This window comes from Sturnira hondurensis, unplaced genomic scaffold, assembly GCF_014824575.4.
Source record: "Sturnira hondurensis isolate 20B ecotype Veracruz unplaced genomic scaffold, ASM1482457v3 Scaffold0008196, whole genome shotgun sequence".
NCBI lineage: Eukaryota > Metazoa > Chordata > Mammalia > Chiroptera > Phyllostomidae > Sturnira > Sturnira hondurensis.
In genome coordinates, this window is record NW_028080827.1 from 8,452,585 (window position 1) to 8,469,990 (window position 17,406).

The 17,406-nt window shown below is 37.4% G+C and overlaps 1 protein-coding gene across 2 annotated transcripts in view; it reads right to left on the reverse strand.

The window, feature by feature from the left end:
• The window catches only part of WDR72 (WD repeat domain 72), a 203,859-nt gene that overhangs the window by 172,797 nt on the left and 13,656 nt on the right, over window positions 1–17,406 (reverse strand). For both annotated transcript variants that reach the window (XM_037054671.1, XM_037054670.1), the window contains exons 2-3: window positions 11,634–11,798; window positions 5,609–5,715 (exon numbers count right to left, since the gene is read on the reverse strand). In XM_037054671.1, coding sequence (XP_036910566.1) covers window positions 5,609–5,715; window positions 11,634–11,786 — 260 coding nt within the window. In that variant the 5' untranslated portion in view covers window positions 11,787–11,798. The remainder of the gene's footprint in view (window positions 1–5,608; window positions 5,716–11,633; window positions 11,799–17,406) is intronic.

The window sequence follows — 17,406 nt, forward strand, 5'->3', positions numbered from 1 at the left end:
CCTTGTTTGTTTTTGTTTTTGTTTTTCTAGCCAAACACCAGGACTCAATCTTTAAATCAACAATTCTCAACCTGGGTGATTTTGCCCCACAAAGGATATTTGACAATGTTTAGAGATATTTCAGGTTGCCACAATTTAGGGACACACTACTGGCATCTAGTGGAGAAAGACCAGGGAAGTGCTAAACATCTATAATGCACAGGATGGTCCCCACAACAAAGAATTCTTCAGTGGTCCATATGTCTTTAGTACTGAGGTTGCTCAACCATGTTCTAGAAACAGAATATTCACGTTTTTTCTCTCTGTTGACATCAAACCTTATTCTAAAAATAACTTGGGAAATGTAACTCATAACTGGAAAAAATCTGTGTGTGTCTGAAATATAAGACTGCAAGAATGGTATAATCTGAAATAATATATCTTGTAGGTAAAGAAGTATATGTCAAAAGTTTAAAAAGAAGAATCATAAGCAGTCATCAATATAAAATATTATTTCCATAAGGAATTAGAGTTCACCAGCATGGTTCTCAATTTGTGTATCAACAATCATCTGGAAAATTTTTTATTTTTATTTTTTAAATATATATATTTTATTGATTATGCTATTACAGTTGTCCCATCCCCCCTTTATTCCCCTTCACCCTGCACACAGCCTCCCACCCACATTCTGTTCCTTTAGTCCATGTCCACAGGTCATAGATATAAGTTCTTTGGCTTCTCCATTTCCTATACTATTCTTAACCTCTGTGTGTCTATTTTCTATCTACCATTTATGTTACTTATTTCCTGTACCTTCCCCCCCTCCACCTCTTACTGCCCTGCTGATAACCCTCCACTCAATTTCCATTTCTGTGATTCTGCTCCTGTTGTAGTTGTTTGCTTAGTTTGTTTGTTTGTTTAGGTTCAGATACTAATAGTTGTGAATTTATTGTCATTTTACTGTTCATATTTTCAATCTTCTTTTTCTTAGATAAGTTCCTTTAACATTTCATATAATAAGAACTTGGTGATGATGAACTTCAACTTGACCTTATCTAGGGAGCAGTTTATCTACCCTTCCATTCTAAAGGAAAAATTCCTCTATCTAGCTTTGCTGGATAGAGTAATCTTGGATGTAACAGGTCCTTGCCTTTCATGACTTGGAATACTTCTTTCGAGCCCCTTCTTGTCTGTAAGGTTTCTTTTGAAAAATCAGCTGATAGTCTTATGGGAACTCCTTTGTAGGTAGGAGTTCCCATAAGACTCTTTTTGTAGGTAGAAATCCTGTCTCCTTTTCTCTTGCTGCTTCCAAAATTCTCTCCTTATCTTTAATCTTGGGTAATGTAATTATGATGTGTCTTGGTGTGTGCTTCCTTGAGTCTGACTTCTTGGGATTTTCCAAGCTTCCTGGACTACCTGGAAGTCTGATTTCTTTTGTTGGATTGGGAAAGTTCTCCTTCATTATTCAAATAAGTTTTCAATTTCTTGCTCTTCCTCTTTTCCTTCTGGCACCCCTATGATTCAGACGTTAGAATGTTTAAAGTTGTCCTGGAGGTTCCTAAGCCTCTCCTCATTTTTTTGAATTCTTGTTTCTTCATTCTGTTCTGCTCCAAAGTGTTGATTTGAGTCCATTTCCTTCCTCTCACTGTTGGTTCCCTGTACATTTTCCTTTATTTCACTTTTCACAGCCTTCATTTTTTGCCTCTGCTTTGAGACCATACTCAACCATTTCTGTGAGCATCCTCATTACCAGTATTTTGAACGGTGCATCTGATAAGTTGGCTATTTCTTTGTTGTTTAGTTGTATTTTTTCTGGAACTTTGATCTGTTCTTTCATTTGGGCCATACTTTTTTTTGTCTCAGGCTCCTCTTACATACTAAGGGGAAGAGTCTTAGGTGTTCACTAGGGTGGGGCAACCCAAGTCACTGTGGGAACAAAGCCACTTGTTTAGCTCTCTGCCAGCTTGCAGTCACTTCCCCCTCTACCCACAAGCAAATTGGGCCCTTCTGGTGCTGGTTCCCAGGTGGGTGGTTTTTTCTATGTTTTAGGGCCCTGTGGGTCTCTCCAACAAACTCTCCTGTGAAGCTTGGTATTTCTCCCACCACCTCAAGCCCAACAGGTGTTTTCAATCAGAGGTTTTAGGCTTTATTTCCCTGTGCTGGAATTCTGGATTGCGAGGTCTGTCTCACTCCCTAGTTGTTCCTCCCAGTTTATCTGCACGCAAACACTGGACCACCCAGTCTGCAGTCCACTGCCTTCCTACAAGTTCCCTCTGCCTCACTGCCCATCCCCGCCCCTCCTACTGGTCTGTATGAATGTTTCTTCTTTAAGTATTTGGTTTGAGTACTTCCATGCAATTCGATTTTCTATCAGTTCTGGTTGTTTTTTGTTTTTAAATATGTTGTTGTCCTCTTTTTGGTTGTGTGAGGAGGAACAGTGTCTACCTACACCTCCATCTTGGCCCTGGGAATATTTTTTAAAAATACCATCTGAGATTCTAATTTCATACTCCTGTGTTGGGATCCTGGCATGTGGAATTTTGAAAAGCTCCTGGTTAATTAACCTGTTTTTTAGGCTTCTATCTCCAAACTAGTGATTTTAAACTCAGGCTGTATAATAGAATTATCAGGGAGCTTTTAAAAATACTAATATCTGGGACCCAACCCAGATATCAAGCCAAACTTTACTACGTTACGCTTTCCATGGTTGAAGTCTGGGTATCAGTAAACATTCCCCCAGGGACACTAATGTTTTTGGACTCTCTCCTCCAAACATGTCTCTGAACCAGCAGCACAGGCATTGTCCCGGAACTGTCTGGCATTGTCCGGGGATTTGTTACAAAGCGCAGGTTCTTGAACTGCAGCCCAGACCTAATGAACCCACTCCTTCAGGGGTGGGGCCCAGAAATGTGTATTTAAACAAAGTCTACAGGTATGCTGATGCAAGCTCCGGTTTGAGGAGCACTTTCCCACAAGCCTCCAGGATTGGCTGCCTGCTTATCTCTTTAGTCTCATCTCTTGCTGGTGATTAAAAGCTTTATTAATATGTACAAACCATCTTTATTAATGCCAAGACGTTTTGCCTCAAAATTGTATTAACTACATATATTTATTGACATGAAAAATTAAGATAGCTATATCAACCTTATTTTGGTTTGTAGTTATCTGATAAATCTTTTTCCATCCACTTTTAACTTTTTCAGGTCCTTATGCTATTTCTTTTTTTTGAAAAAATGATATGCTGTTTCTTTTTCTAAAATTATCTGCCAATTTGTATAATTTAACTGAAGGACTTAGTGCCTTTATGTAATTTAGACTGCTGTTCTATTTAGAGTTATTTCAACTATCTTATTTTGGGTTTTCTATCTGTCCCATTTTTTTCTTCTTTGTATGAAACATCATTGCTCATTTTTTTTAGGTTGAAAGTTATGCATTTTGTTTATTTTGTTTTTATTTCTTTTGTCTATTCATTTAGCAGCTAATCTGGAAATGTCACCATGGACATCTAGCTAAAAGTCTAAAGTTAATCAGCATCTTTGCCCACCTCTAAAACTCCAGAACACATGGGAGCTCATCAGTACACTGTTCTGTGCGATTTTGATTTATTTGATATGTGTGGGGGTGGGGTGAGGAGCATATATAATATTATTGTGTCTTATAGTCTATGTCTATTTAATTTTTAAAATATTTGCTGTGTCTTGTTCAATATTCTTCTCCCAGCTCAAATTTTCCTTCTGAAATCATTGTCCTCACTGAAGAATATAATTTAGAGTTTTTTTACTTATAGAGGGCCTATTGGCAGTAATTGAAAGTTTTATTAATATTTGACTTATATGTTACTGTTTTGTCCTCATGTTTTGAAGATATTTTTGCAAGACATATACCTCTATGTTGATAGCTATTTTCTCTCAATTTTTTGAAGATATTTCACTGCTCTCTAGTTTTATTTCAGTGTTGAGAAGTCAGCTCTCAGTTGAGTTAACATTCCTTTGTAAATGATACTTTTTCATTCCATCTCCAGGTGTTTCTTTCCTTTCATTTACCCTAGAACTCACTGGGATTCCTGAAACTCAGAATTCATGCCTACATGTGATGTGATATCTTGGGGGGGCGGAGAGAAAAACTAAGTCATGAGGCAACTCTGATTCCCCCTTGATCGTCTCAGAGGCAGAAAGGCCCAGCCCCCAGCCACTTCCTGGGACTTCTGAAAACTAAAAACAAACAAACAAAAAAACCCACTTTGCTGTTTGGGTAATAATAGTCCAAGCCTAGTAATTTTAATAGCTTTCAGCATATTAAATTAGATGCTAAGTATGCAGTAGCTCTAAGAAATATATTAGAGATACAGGATAAGTTTTGAACACCAAACAAATACAGAGTTCTAGAAAATTCAAGTCATATTGGAAAAGGAAGACCAAACCAGACTCTTTGGCTGTATAGCAATCATATTTGCTGAATTCATCAATCATCAAGAATCTGTTCATTAACCCCAGATTCTTTTTAGGAGGTAGACGACTATGGGCAAAAACTTCCGTCTGGAACTCGGTTACTTTTCAGATCTATTTCTCACTGAGCTGTACTTTTCTCAGTTCTCCATGTAATCTCAGAAAAAGTCCACCACCACTCCCCAAATTCTTGAGAGTGTGAATGACTATCCCAGTGTGGCTAGCAGACTTTGTAGCAGCCCTATTGTACCAGAGCTACCAGTGACCATTAACAGAGAATGCACTGGGCCTTTCCACGTTAGCCTTATTCAAAATTCAGTCTAGTATAACAATTAGGGGAATAAGTACTTCTCTGGTATAAACTGTGAGAATAAGTACTTTGATATCAGTTCCACTAGCCATTTTGTTATAAAGTATTTAGTTTCTCCAAGTTGGACACTTGATTCCTCATTCTTTTGGCTCTCAGAATTTAAAGCCATATAATTTCTCCTCCTACTAAAAACAAGCAAAGGAGGGGTTCTCTTGTTTCATCCTGTAACCCTATCCCTCATTCACAAGCCCACGCTAAATCAATTTGGCATTCTAGAGTATACTTTGGCAAATAACTCCTGGTAGCTCTTCCATCAGTGGGGCCTTTTCCTACGGCCGAGTCCTACTTGATTGAAACAAACCTCATTTCTATGAAACAGAGCCCAAATTACTGTCTATGTTCCTTTCTCTTTTCTCTCCCTCAATTCCACTTACAATTGAATCCTCTCCTCTGTTCACTTCATAATGGTTTCAGACAAGTGTACAATGTGAAGATTGTAACTATTGAATTGTTTTACAAAACTACAAAGGCATGGGTGGTTTTGCTTAAGAGCTCAAAGTGAGTTGCTTCATGAAAAAAGACAAGGACCCAGACTTTTCCATTTTCAATTCTAAAATAGGTGCTATTTACACAGTGAGACTGCCAGAAAGCCTGATACACACATTGGGATGTTTAAATATTGGGAGTCATAGTACAGATTACATTCCTTGGGACCATCACACAAATTTCTCAGCCACTGAAAACCTAAGCTTTTCTAAATGTAAAAGGAATGTGTTAATCGCCAAGATTCCTGCAGCCCCAGAATTCTCTACCCCATCAGCTGTTAAAACCAGAGAGGAAAGAGATAGGCACAGAGTGTCACGCACCAACCTACCCATTTTCAGCAGCACTAACAACATAGGGCTGTTTAGAGAAGTCTCTCGCTCGGGCCAAACACGTTACTGAAGCTGAATGACCAAACAGAAGTTCTTTTGCTGAAATCTGAAAATGATAAGGGTAAGCTTTTAAACAGCTGTAAACTTTATGGTGGAGAAATTAAACGTGACATTACATATATATTCATAATTCTGCTAAATAAATCCTGTTACAGTATGTTTTGCGGCACATAGTCAGGAAAACTGATATATGTGGCATGTCAAAACCCACAGCACTTCTAAAGAAAGATCCCATGCTGCACAAATCACTTTGTTTTGGGTTTTGAATCCATCATGAAACCTAGAAGATTGCCAGGCTGGTTTTACAACATCTAGGTTTTGAATACAAACAAGCCGGTGTTGATGTTTATTAGGCACCAAATGTGCCGCAAATCAGAGTAGACTATTAATATGCAAAACTCAGAATTCAGACATGAGTTTACAAAACACAAGCAAAAGATAACCCTTTTTGTAACCATTATAATATCTTATTTGACGTGTTGCTTCTGAAATACTTTACTTTGCTATGTAAAAACTAAAATTGCAGCTGAACTATTATTTCAAATGCCAGTATTATTCTCCAATCGTGAATTTAACAATAGGGCGTTAAGGGCTAATACTTCAATTATTTCATGTGTAAAAAAAGTCTATTTCTCATTATTTTGTAAAACATGATTATAAAAATAATACCATAGAATGGAAAACATGCCGGATCCCCTAAAATGGAGAAGGGTTTGCCATTAGGGGACTGAACATTTAATTTAAATAACTAGAAAACTTGTAGTTAATACAACTTGTTTCATGACTAATAAAAATCTAATTTCCCACTGAATTAATATTCATCATGTTTTTCTGAACTATGCAAACATAGATGTAGGCAGATGATCACCCAACCATAGCAATGAAAACACATTATTTCATAGTGTAATTGTTCTCTGCCTTCATCTTATTCCTATCACAACCAGAAATACTTCTTTAAAAAGTCTGTTATCAGACTAAACTTCTAGTTGCGATAAAGAGGGTCTGTGGTTGGTTAGAATCCCTTACAACCCAAGTTCTGACTCTGCCTTATTCCTGGGAAATTCGGAATGTTCCATCTCAGAACAACATAGTGTGTTTCCCCATCACCACCCCTGGGAAAGCACACCCCTAGGAATTTAGTCCCATTTCCACCCTATTGCAGGCCAAATTAAATAATGAATTGGGGTACATCAAGGACATTGCCTCCTCTGGAGAAAATCCACCAGGGACAAAATATCAGAACGGAACACCACTGCTTTGATACTGTACTCAACTCCTTCTGCTATTAAGTCCCCACATGTAGTTGAGTAAGGTATGACAATTCACTAGCCTCCTAATTTTATCATATTTTAGAAGTGCTGTGAAGAATAATGAAAAATTCTACAGTCACACCTAGTCATTTTCATGATGAAAGTCAGGAGCCCTTTCCTTGTATTCATTGGCTCTACGTCTATGAAGCACTGTCTCCCCATACCCACCCCCATACCAGGTACTCCCATGGCACAAATGAGAAAAAGAAAAGAACACATGAGCTCACTAGCATCTACCAAATTCCAGGCACTGGGCAACTATGAAAAAGTGTGTAATCTCCATTCAAAAGGTGATACAATTGAGGTTCAAAGAATATAAGTCATTTGTCCAATAATACAGAGCTGGCAAATATGAGCTACAACTTCACTCAGATATATCTATTCTTTCTATGCAACATTGATAGTCTCCATTTTGTTATTGTTGTTTTCTTGTGAGTATTAAACAGAAAGAAAATACAATATTCTAATCCTAAGGGAATATGTTTCAGAGATGTTCAACTCATCTTTTTTATTATTTATTTTTTAAAATATTTTTAAAAGATTTTATTTATTTTTAGAGAGGGGAGGGGAGGGAGAATGAGAGGGAGAGAAACATCAATGTGTGGTTGCCTCGGGTGTGCCCCCTACTGGGGACCTGGCCTGCAATACAGGCATGTGCCCTGACTAAGAATCCAACCAGCGACCCTTTGGTTCACAGACCAGCACTCAATCCACTGAGCTCCACCAGCCAGGGCCTTCTTTATTCTTAAAGGTGTAATGAATACTAACAATCAATACCAGGAAACCCAAGTGAGAAAGTTTTTAACATTACACTTGGAGAGGGTCCTCATCAGTAGACAAAAGTTCCAGGGAAGCTAGAAGTCTCTGTGAGTCAGGCCCTGAGCCTGGAAGCAGCCGGCATAATCTAGGCATACGATGAGATCCCAGGACAAGGAGACTTAGTCTCCTGCTCCTCTGTATCCTGCCATCTACCACCCACAGACAAAGGAAAGACTGATGAATATTTGGATACTCCAAGATATCCAGAACTTAAATCACCTTTCTCTCCCTCCTCCTACGCTTTACTCCTTATACAGTATCATTATCCCCCCCAGTCCTATCCATCACCTAAACCCCAAACCTGAAACATATCCTTAGCTATTCCTGCTCCTTTACCCCACATCCAACTGTTGCTCAGTTCTGTCTATTCTCTTTTCTTGGTAGCTTTCTGGGTTTCATCTCCTCTTCTTTCTCATTGTCACTGATTTGGTTCATGCTCAAAACCTGCCATGACTATGGTGCTATAGAACCCTGCTACCCATAATTCCTTACCTTATCTTATCTCCCCCTCCCTTCAATATTCCCTTCACACTAATACCCAGTGTGTTCTAAATCACAAGTGTAATAACATAGGATTATGTCATCTCCTTGCATAAAACATCTTCAAATCCCTTAACAGCACCACTTTTAATTAAGACATAGTGTTAGCTCTTGCCCTTAAAAAAAAAAAAAAAAACTAAACCCCCTCTGTATATCACATTCTAGATTGAGTCTGCTCCATCCCCTAGGTACAAATGTGCCTATCGCTCTGTGTTCCAGGCCTACTCCACTACTCTTACCAGTTCCCAGAAAGCAAAACTTTCATGCTTTTCATACACATTTATTCTGTCTACATTATCTCCTACCTTCTTTCCTGTTCAAATCCTGTGCATCATAGAACTCAATTGAAACATCACCCTCAGAAAGACTTTTCCTCCAAAACCACAGTGAGATACCACTTTGAACTGATTAGGCTGGCTATTAGAAAACAAACAAAAAAAGAAAATAACAAGTGTCAGTGAGGGTGTTGAGAAACTGGAACCTTTGCACACTGCTGGTGGGGAATGTAAAATGCAAACTGCTATATAAACCAGTGTGGCAACTCCTCAAAAGATTTAAAATAGAACTACCATATGACCCAGAAATCCTACCTCTGACTATATACCCCAAAGAAGTGAAGGCAGCAACTCAAACAGATAGCTGTACCCCCAGATTCATAGCAAGGTTATTCACATTAGTCAAAAGGCAGAAGCAAGCCAAGTGTCCACTGATGAGTATATGAATAAACAAAATGTGGTCTATACGAACAAAAGAATATTTTTTAGCCTTAGATGGGAAGGACACTGTGACACATGCTACAGCATGGACGACACATGAGAACATTACGTTAAGTGTAATAAAGCCAGTCACAAGAGGATACATTTGTATGATTTTACTTATATGATATACGTAGCTGTATTCATAGAAACAGACAGTAGCCTACTGCTTTACAAATTCCTATTCACAAGTCTGTCTTCCACATTAGACTCGGCAAAACTTGAAGGAGGGATCTACTCCTAGAACAACAGCAAAAACGTCTGCTTAAGTGAGTGCCCTTGGTTTGTTTTTCCACTTATACAGTGGCAAGTGAGTGGTCTTGCCTAAATCATTTTGGAGAGAGGAAAGTCCTTTCCCAATTTAGTGCAAAGAGAAAATAAATGGCTCCCAGATCACTTTACTCCCCTCCCCTGCAACTTCCTTCTCTCCTACCTGTTGTCTTCACCCCGATGGATCCTATGGCTTCTAGCTGTCCTGCAGCCACTCAGTGACCCACGTATTGGTGTTCCCCCTTACAGTCTCCCATGTTCTTAAGGCCTCCTCTCTTCTTCCCCTGCCCAAATTATGCCACTTTTCAAACAAAAATTAAGTTAAAGTACTAAGTATTAAAATATAAGTTTTGGACAACTCACTTCACTGTCTTAAAGATAGCAACAGGATTTGTTGAGAAGTCAAAAATGCCCTTGATTTTTGAACAACCTAGAGTTTTCCCTGATAATAATTAACCCATTGTCATGTAAGGCTGAAATTCATAGAAAAAAATAAGAGAAGATGTTCATTCTTTCTGGCCCTGTAGTTAGCCACAGAAAATCTCACATTCATAGTAATTAGTGTTGCATTTGTGTTAGTAACTTTTTCATCATGTCCTCACAGTAAATTTCCAAAACACAAAGCCATTCCAACCCCCAACTTAAATCTCCTGACTGTTTCTCCTTGTTTCTTCTACCCCCTCTGATCAGATTCCTATTCCTCCAACACTCTATAACCATGGATTTCTCAATATCAATACTATTGGCATATTGCATAGAATAACCCTTTGTTGTAAAGGGCTCCCATAAGGGGCTGTCATGTGCGCTATAGGATGCTTATAGCATCCCTGGTCTCTACCCATTTGATGCCACAAAGAAGTGTCTGCCAACGTTACCAATGTCTTCGGGGACGGGAGGGGGCAAATCAGTTTCTGTTAAGAACCATTGCTCTAACCCCAAGCTGAAGACTTGCTCCTAAGAAAAGCATGGCCTAATGTCTCCCACTGAAGTTGCAGTGCTGACCTCTTCCTACTAGAAGTACCTTGTATTGTAATACAACTGCATCGCATTGGCCCTGCTATAACCCCTGGACAGGCAGCACCAGGTCCCATTATTCATGTTTGAATTCAGGTACCCAGCATACTGCTTAACTTATAATATCTGCTCAATAAATGCATGTTGAATAAATGTTGAATAAATGCCAGGAATATACCTAAAAAGATAGAGAAGTGAGGAATCAAATTTTCTTAAGCTATAGCAACCTACATATTCTGACTGAAAAACATTTCAACATTAAAAAGAATAGAAAGACATTTTTAGTCTTTCAAGGGTCTGAGTTTATATATAGGAGGTAAGAGCTGTGAGAGCCATCATTGTCAAGCTCATCTGTTGAAATAATACCAGCTCCTTCTTTCGTGAATGTTCGTAAACACTGAGCTGAGCTGCTCGGCTCTGCAGTTCTTCGCAGTCTTGTAGTGCAATTGTTCGGTGATGGGAGAGGTTAATTAATTACACTATAAAATAGAATTACAATTAATTGTTAATTTAGGTTTTAAAGTGACAAACTTTAAAGGCTAAAAATAGTCTTTGATCTTTAAAAGGCTTCTTGATGAGGGCAGTATACTCTAAGTACATCATTAGTTTGAATGTTCACATTGGGTCTACAGGCTGCTAGAGCTACGCAAATATCTATTCCAATATGTTAAATGTTTATGACTCGGGACAGGGACAATTAATTGCTAATCAATGGGCCAAATCCTAAATGAGGTCAGGTCCTGAAATAGGGGGACGACAATAGTAAATTGGATTTAGGGCTTTGTGATGCAATCTGTAAAAATCACTGGCAAGCAGAGACTAAAAAAGTAGCAGGAAGGCCAACTGACAGAAACACCCAGATAATTAAGATATTACTCATTTAGTTAATAGTGGTTTGCCAGGGTGCCCTTTGTTTAGATTAATGAGCCATAATTTTTAGAATTATACTTACATGTCTGTAGTTCAGTTACTTAAACATATAATTCAGGATATAAAATAGTAAAACTCAGCATAGCTTTGAGGGTGATAACAGCTAGTAGCTAAGATTAGCAATATGAATAATATAATTTTCCACGATGGTCTTGATCTACCATGTAACACTCCGTCCTCTCCAAATCCAGAAGTGAAACCTATTTATGACTTCAGTAAGCACCTCCCCAACAGTCCGGCAAACCTTCCACTGTCCCTGCAGATAGAAGAAGCAAGCTACGCCTATTTTGTGCCTTGTCGGTTTCAATATAATAGTTTTCACTAACCTTTAGTTCAGGTGAGAGACTCCAGAGACAGAGCTGACCCTCTTGACTTCCAGTCACAATCGTTGCCTGATCATCAGTGATCATGATGGCAGTGATGCTGTGGGAAGGGGCCTTCTTTCCCCAGAGCACGACTGCCTGCAGGGAGGCCCTCATGCTGAGAGAGTCCTGGAAACACAGACAAGGGAAGAAGAGTACAGTGGTCATGCCGAGAGTCGGGAAAACTGATCATGTATCAAAGTGGACTTACAATGGCACAGATTTGAACAGGTTCTACCAGGGTCTTCAATTACAGGGAAAGGCAGTCATAAGGGACTACTTAGTGTTAATTTGTCAAAGAGGAATGACAGTTATTCCAATTCGTGATTACTGATCCTGATGAGGAGAAGGATAGAAATACTCTACCCACTTCCCACCCAGCTCTGACTTGGGGTGCTCCTCACCTCTCCAGAGCCCAGCTTGGCCTCTCAAGAACACAGCTCTCTACATACTACAATTTGAAGACAGCTTTGCAGACTCCTTCTCCCCAGAAATGTCACCTCACCTAAATTAAAAACATCTTACATTCTTTGTTAAAAAGTAAATCTTTTCCATAAAATCAGTTATTCCTGGGCTTCAAAAATTGATGTATGGCTGTTACGATTTCTGTCATATTCATGTTCCATCTACAGTACGTGTGACTCGTGTGCCACCCCAAATATTCAGCTAGTGATACAAAAATTACATTTTGTGAAACATTGAGTTAAAAGTCCCCCCCAAAAAATAGGCATTCTTTTCAGGAATACAATAATTTGGGAATAAATAATGGTTTATGTCCCCAGAATAAATTTGTAAGTTTTCTTGTCTGACTTAGTAGTTTATATTTTATCTCAATTAAAATGTCAAAGATGAGAGAGGAGGAAGACACCAAGCTTACTGTCTACATTTAGCTTCAGAGAATTAAGAAAATGAAGACCTGTCCTGCAAGACTTCTGGTCCTAAATCAAAATAAGGGTATCAATATAAAATGTTAAAACATGTCATATATATATTATTTAGAATGTCCGGTTACACACAGATAGACATGAGTATGCAATAATACCACAGACATAAATTCAACATAGGCAGTGCTCAAGCCAGGTGCCTTCAACATTTTACCTGTAGTTCAGTTATTTGGAAATCAGGAACTAGTTTCCCGTAGCTCACTTCTTATGCCAGCATACAAGTGTATGTAACCTATAACAGAGCTGTGCTATTCTTACCACAGTACCTAAGCACCATGAAAACAAGATCTTTGTAGAAAATACTCAATTTTGCAATTTGGTATATCAGGACAACACATATTAATCATAGTAGTGAGCTAACCAAAGAGTTCTATGTTCTGGTTTCAGTGACATTGTAATCCCAACTTGAACCTCTTTCATTCCAAACACAGAGAAATAATGCTATATATAGGAAAAGGCTGACATAAACCACCTTAATCAAGTAGTGAAAGTAAACAACTTTGGTAATGGCCCATAGGAAAATTAATGTATCACCTGACAGGATGCAATGAGAAGAACACACATCCACTCTGTGATATCCCTCCCAAAGATGTCTGACCTGAATCTCATCATGAGAACATAAATTGAAGGACTCCTACAAAATAACTGGCCTGTAATCTTCACATGTGCCAGGGTTATGAACATCAAAGAAACTGTCCAACTAAAGGAGGCTAAAGACATATGACAACTAAGTGCAATACCTGCTTCTAGACTGGATCCTTTTGCTATAATAGACTCACTGAGATAACTTGCAAAACTTGAATGAGGTCTAAGGATTGAAGGATAGTGATATTTCAAAATTAACTTCCTAGTTTTGAAGGATTAGTTGAGATTTCAAGGGATAACATCCTTGTTCTATATACACTAATGTATGCTGAAAAGATTGAGTAACAGGTTGGCAACTTCTTATGAAATAGTTTTCATGAAAATAGTTCTGTATGCTCTATTTACTACTTGTCTGTAAGTTTGAGACTGTTCTAAAAATGCATTATTAAAAAATTAACCAGCCCATCATTTCCCAGAATGTTTCTAAGACATGAAAACTTAGATTCAAGAATCCAGTAAGCATTAAGGAAACTCGAAGTGGAAATGATGGACACCAAAGCACACCTTAGAGAAATTGTAGTATACTAAAGGCAAAACATGAATGAAGTGAAATGAAACAACCTAAAAGAAAATTAACAGCAAAGTAGCAAGTATGCTTAAAGCAGATTTCTCAACAGCAAAATCAGGGCCAGAAGCTACAGAAATATTCCCTGCAAGATGCTGAAGGGAGATGAATACCAACCTAGGTTTTTATACTTACTTTCACTCAAAGTGAGGGCAATACAAAGACATTTTCCAAAAAACATGTCCTCAGAGAATACAAGATTTAGAAATCTTGGGGAAAGAATGTACTTTATGAAAGATATATTAAATGAAAAAGAAAGAAAGTGGCACAAAATGGTTAACAAAGAAATCAGTAAACACACACAAGTACATGTAAATGAGCATTTTTTTAAAATAATAAAAGTAATAGTGATGAGGATAATTGGGGGGTTAAAAGATAAACTAGAATTCTAGATAAGATCATGAAAGAAGACAATGTGGAACTTATATTAAATCATTTTGATGTCCTGGTATGAATGCGAAGAGAGCAGAGAGAATGGTTAACTTTATATTTTTCCAACATAAGTTTACATGACAAGATGCTAAAAGAAAAAAAAAATAGTGTATAGCTTCCATACAGTAGGGTGGTAGAATAAAGAAATCAAAAAAGTTATCAATCAATAGAAGAAAAAAATCTTAAAAGCAAAAAGCATAGAAAATTGAAAACATGAAACCAAATGGTAAATTCACACGGAAAACTATCAGAATTTACAATAAATAGCTGAATTAATGTTAGTTTAAAAATGAAGATCTTTCAATTAGAATATATCTTAGTAAAACGTATTTATAAAAAATTCCAACACTATCAACACAGAAATGTTGAAAATAAAGGGATGGACAGGATATGTTAGGCAAATACTTATGAAAGCAAACTGGTGTAATACTGAGAAATAAGTAGGCTTTAAGAAAAATCATTATTGGTGGAAAAGGATCACTATATAATAATTTAAAAAATCATTCACCAGAAAGGGATAATATTTCTCAATCTCTAGGTACTCAAGACCTTCAAAGTACATAAAATGCAATCTTGCATAATTACAAAGAAAATTTGATAAGCCTACTATTAAAGGGGAAGATTTCACATATCTGAATCAATAACAAATAGATCAAGCTGACAAAAATAAAAATATAAAATACTTGAGCACAAAATTTACACTATATTATAGATATATGTATATATATTTCTTAACCCAGGTATTATATAAAAACGCATTCTATTAAGTCACATGTATGACATTTATTAAACTGACCATGAAAAGCCTCAACAAATCCCCCCAAATTAATATTTTACAGGCAACACTATCTAACCAAAATGAATAAAAATCTAAACTCATCCTCCAAAACATACAAACAGATGTTTAAAATTCTTCCTCTTTAAATATTTGGAAACTACTACACACACACACACTGAATGTTCCTTGGACTACCAAGAAAACAAAATGAAGTTTAGATATTATTAAGAACCAAAAGACAATGAACACTTCACATAATGAAACTTTCCAGATGTAGGTATTGTAGCCTTAAGAAAGAAAATTGTAGCCTTAAATGCACATATTAGGATGGAAAGTTAATAAGCTAAACAACCAAACTGAAATCTTTTATAAAAGAATAGAGTAAATCCAAAGAATGAAAAATATCAAACAGATAATGCTATACATTGATATAATGATATTTTTTGAAAATCTACAAACCTAAAACCAAATTTATTGAAAATAGAAATGATACAAGTAGATCTATAGCAAATTTGATAAAGAAGAAATTAAGACACCAGAAAATAATATACAGAGAAAATGAGTGTAACTAAAATTAATGTTTTAAATGTGAATGTTATGCCCACAATTTGGAAGGGTTAGTGAAATAATTTTTATAAAAATATAAATTATGAGAACTAAATACATATGAAGCAGATAACATAGATATGCCTGTGACCATTAAAAATGGTGGTAGGGCATAAAACTAGACATACACACACAACCACTGTTAGCAAAACTGTAGATTGGGTGTAATCTTGGGGAATTAGCAGGTCCGTTCTCACATATGAAAACACACAGGGTAGACTACATAATTTTGCTAAGTGAAATATCAGCTCATATAACAGCTCTCTGGAATTCAAATCAGTAGATAAAGGAGCAAGGGAGAATGAAGAAACGTGATTTCCAACTGAAGCAAGCAAGGGGAAAAATGTGAATCATACTAAAGAAAAAGAAACCCCCCAAACCCACAAAACCTGTCATTAGAGCAACAAAATCTGGCAGCCCTGGGGCTCTTGATGAATGGACAAATCACCCACGCCCCTGTCACTTGTGAGAGCTCCCTTATCTCTTAGCTGATAATAACTTCTGCCTGCCAGGTCACTGACTGGCTGAATAAGAGATGAAAAGATGCCTAACATACTTTGTTTGGGATGGCAAAAAATTACAAAGTAGTACTTTAAACAATTTCTAAGACAAAGATTTAAATAGATAAGTTTTATTTATCAAGAAAAATGCTTTTTGGGGAATAGCTCATTCCATGAATATCAGATGTGATAGGTTAAGACCCAAAGGGGGAGCGAGAAGGACTCGCACGGGTGTGTTGTAACATCCTAACTTTGTAGTAGTCTCTTCACCACAGCTTCTGGAACTACAGGGACAATCACTGTTCAAAAAGTATCTGCATTTTGACCTTCGCTCCTGGCTTGGCTAAGGTGTGCTTCTCAGAACCCAGAAGTGGCAGAAAAGGGAGTGCGTGTGGCCACACTGTTCCAAAGCACACAGGACATTTTTCGTCTACAGGCAGTGTGCACTTGGCTCATGCCCACGGACCTGCCTGTCACCTTTTTAACTTTACCTAAGAAACTACAGGCAAGGCAATTTGTCTGGGTTGCTAAAAAGAACTGTAACAGAAACAAATTTGGAGAGCATTTATCAGGGAATTAATATATTTGTAATAATTAACTAACATTATACCCAAGATAACTAATTCCTGAGGTGAGTTCTTCATATCCCTCGTGCTCTGGAAAATTAGCTGTTCTTACTGGAATTTTGCAACACTGTCTACCCAACAACCAGCCAATCTCTCCCTTCAAGTATCTGCTTTACACTGTTGTCTACTTAATGAAATGATACAATTCCCTCAGGATGGAGACCAGGCCTTGAGTACATACATGTATGCACTGTGAGCGCCTGACCCACAGTGGGTACTTCATAAATATTCCTTTAACCAAACTCATCTTGATGCTTCTTCCTTTTATATCCTTCGTGAGAGATAGGAATCATTTCTTAATTGTTGTTATATTCCAAACAGTATCTGAAACACAGTGCTTTGAACATAAAAATAATAAATATGTATAGAAAAAACTCTTTTCTTTGAGTTTTAAGCTCCCTATTTCAAAAGGGAGGGAACTGATTAAGAGTACAAACTTCAAGTCTGGTTATGATTACATGCAAGTTACTTAAGCCCACGGAGCTTCAGTTTTCTCCTCTATAACATGAGAGTAGTAATACCTACCTCCGCATATTAGGAGGGTGAAATGAGAACACGCACATAAAGTAGAACACAGAGTGGTACTCAGATAATTACTGCTATTTTAATTCTAGCTCTCATGCCTTGGGATAATAGCAACA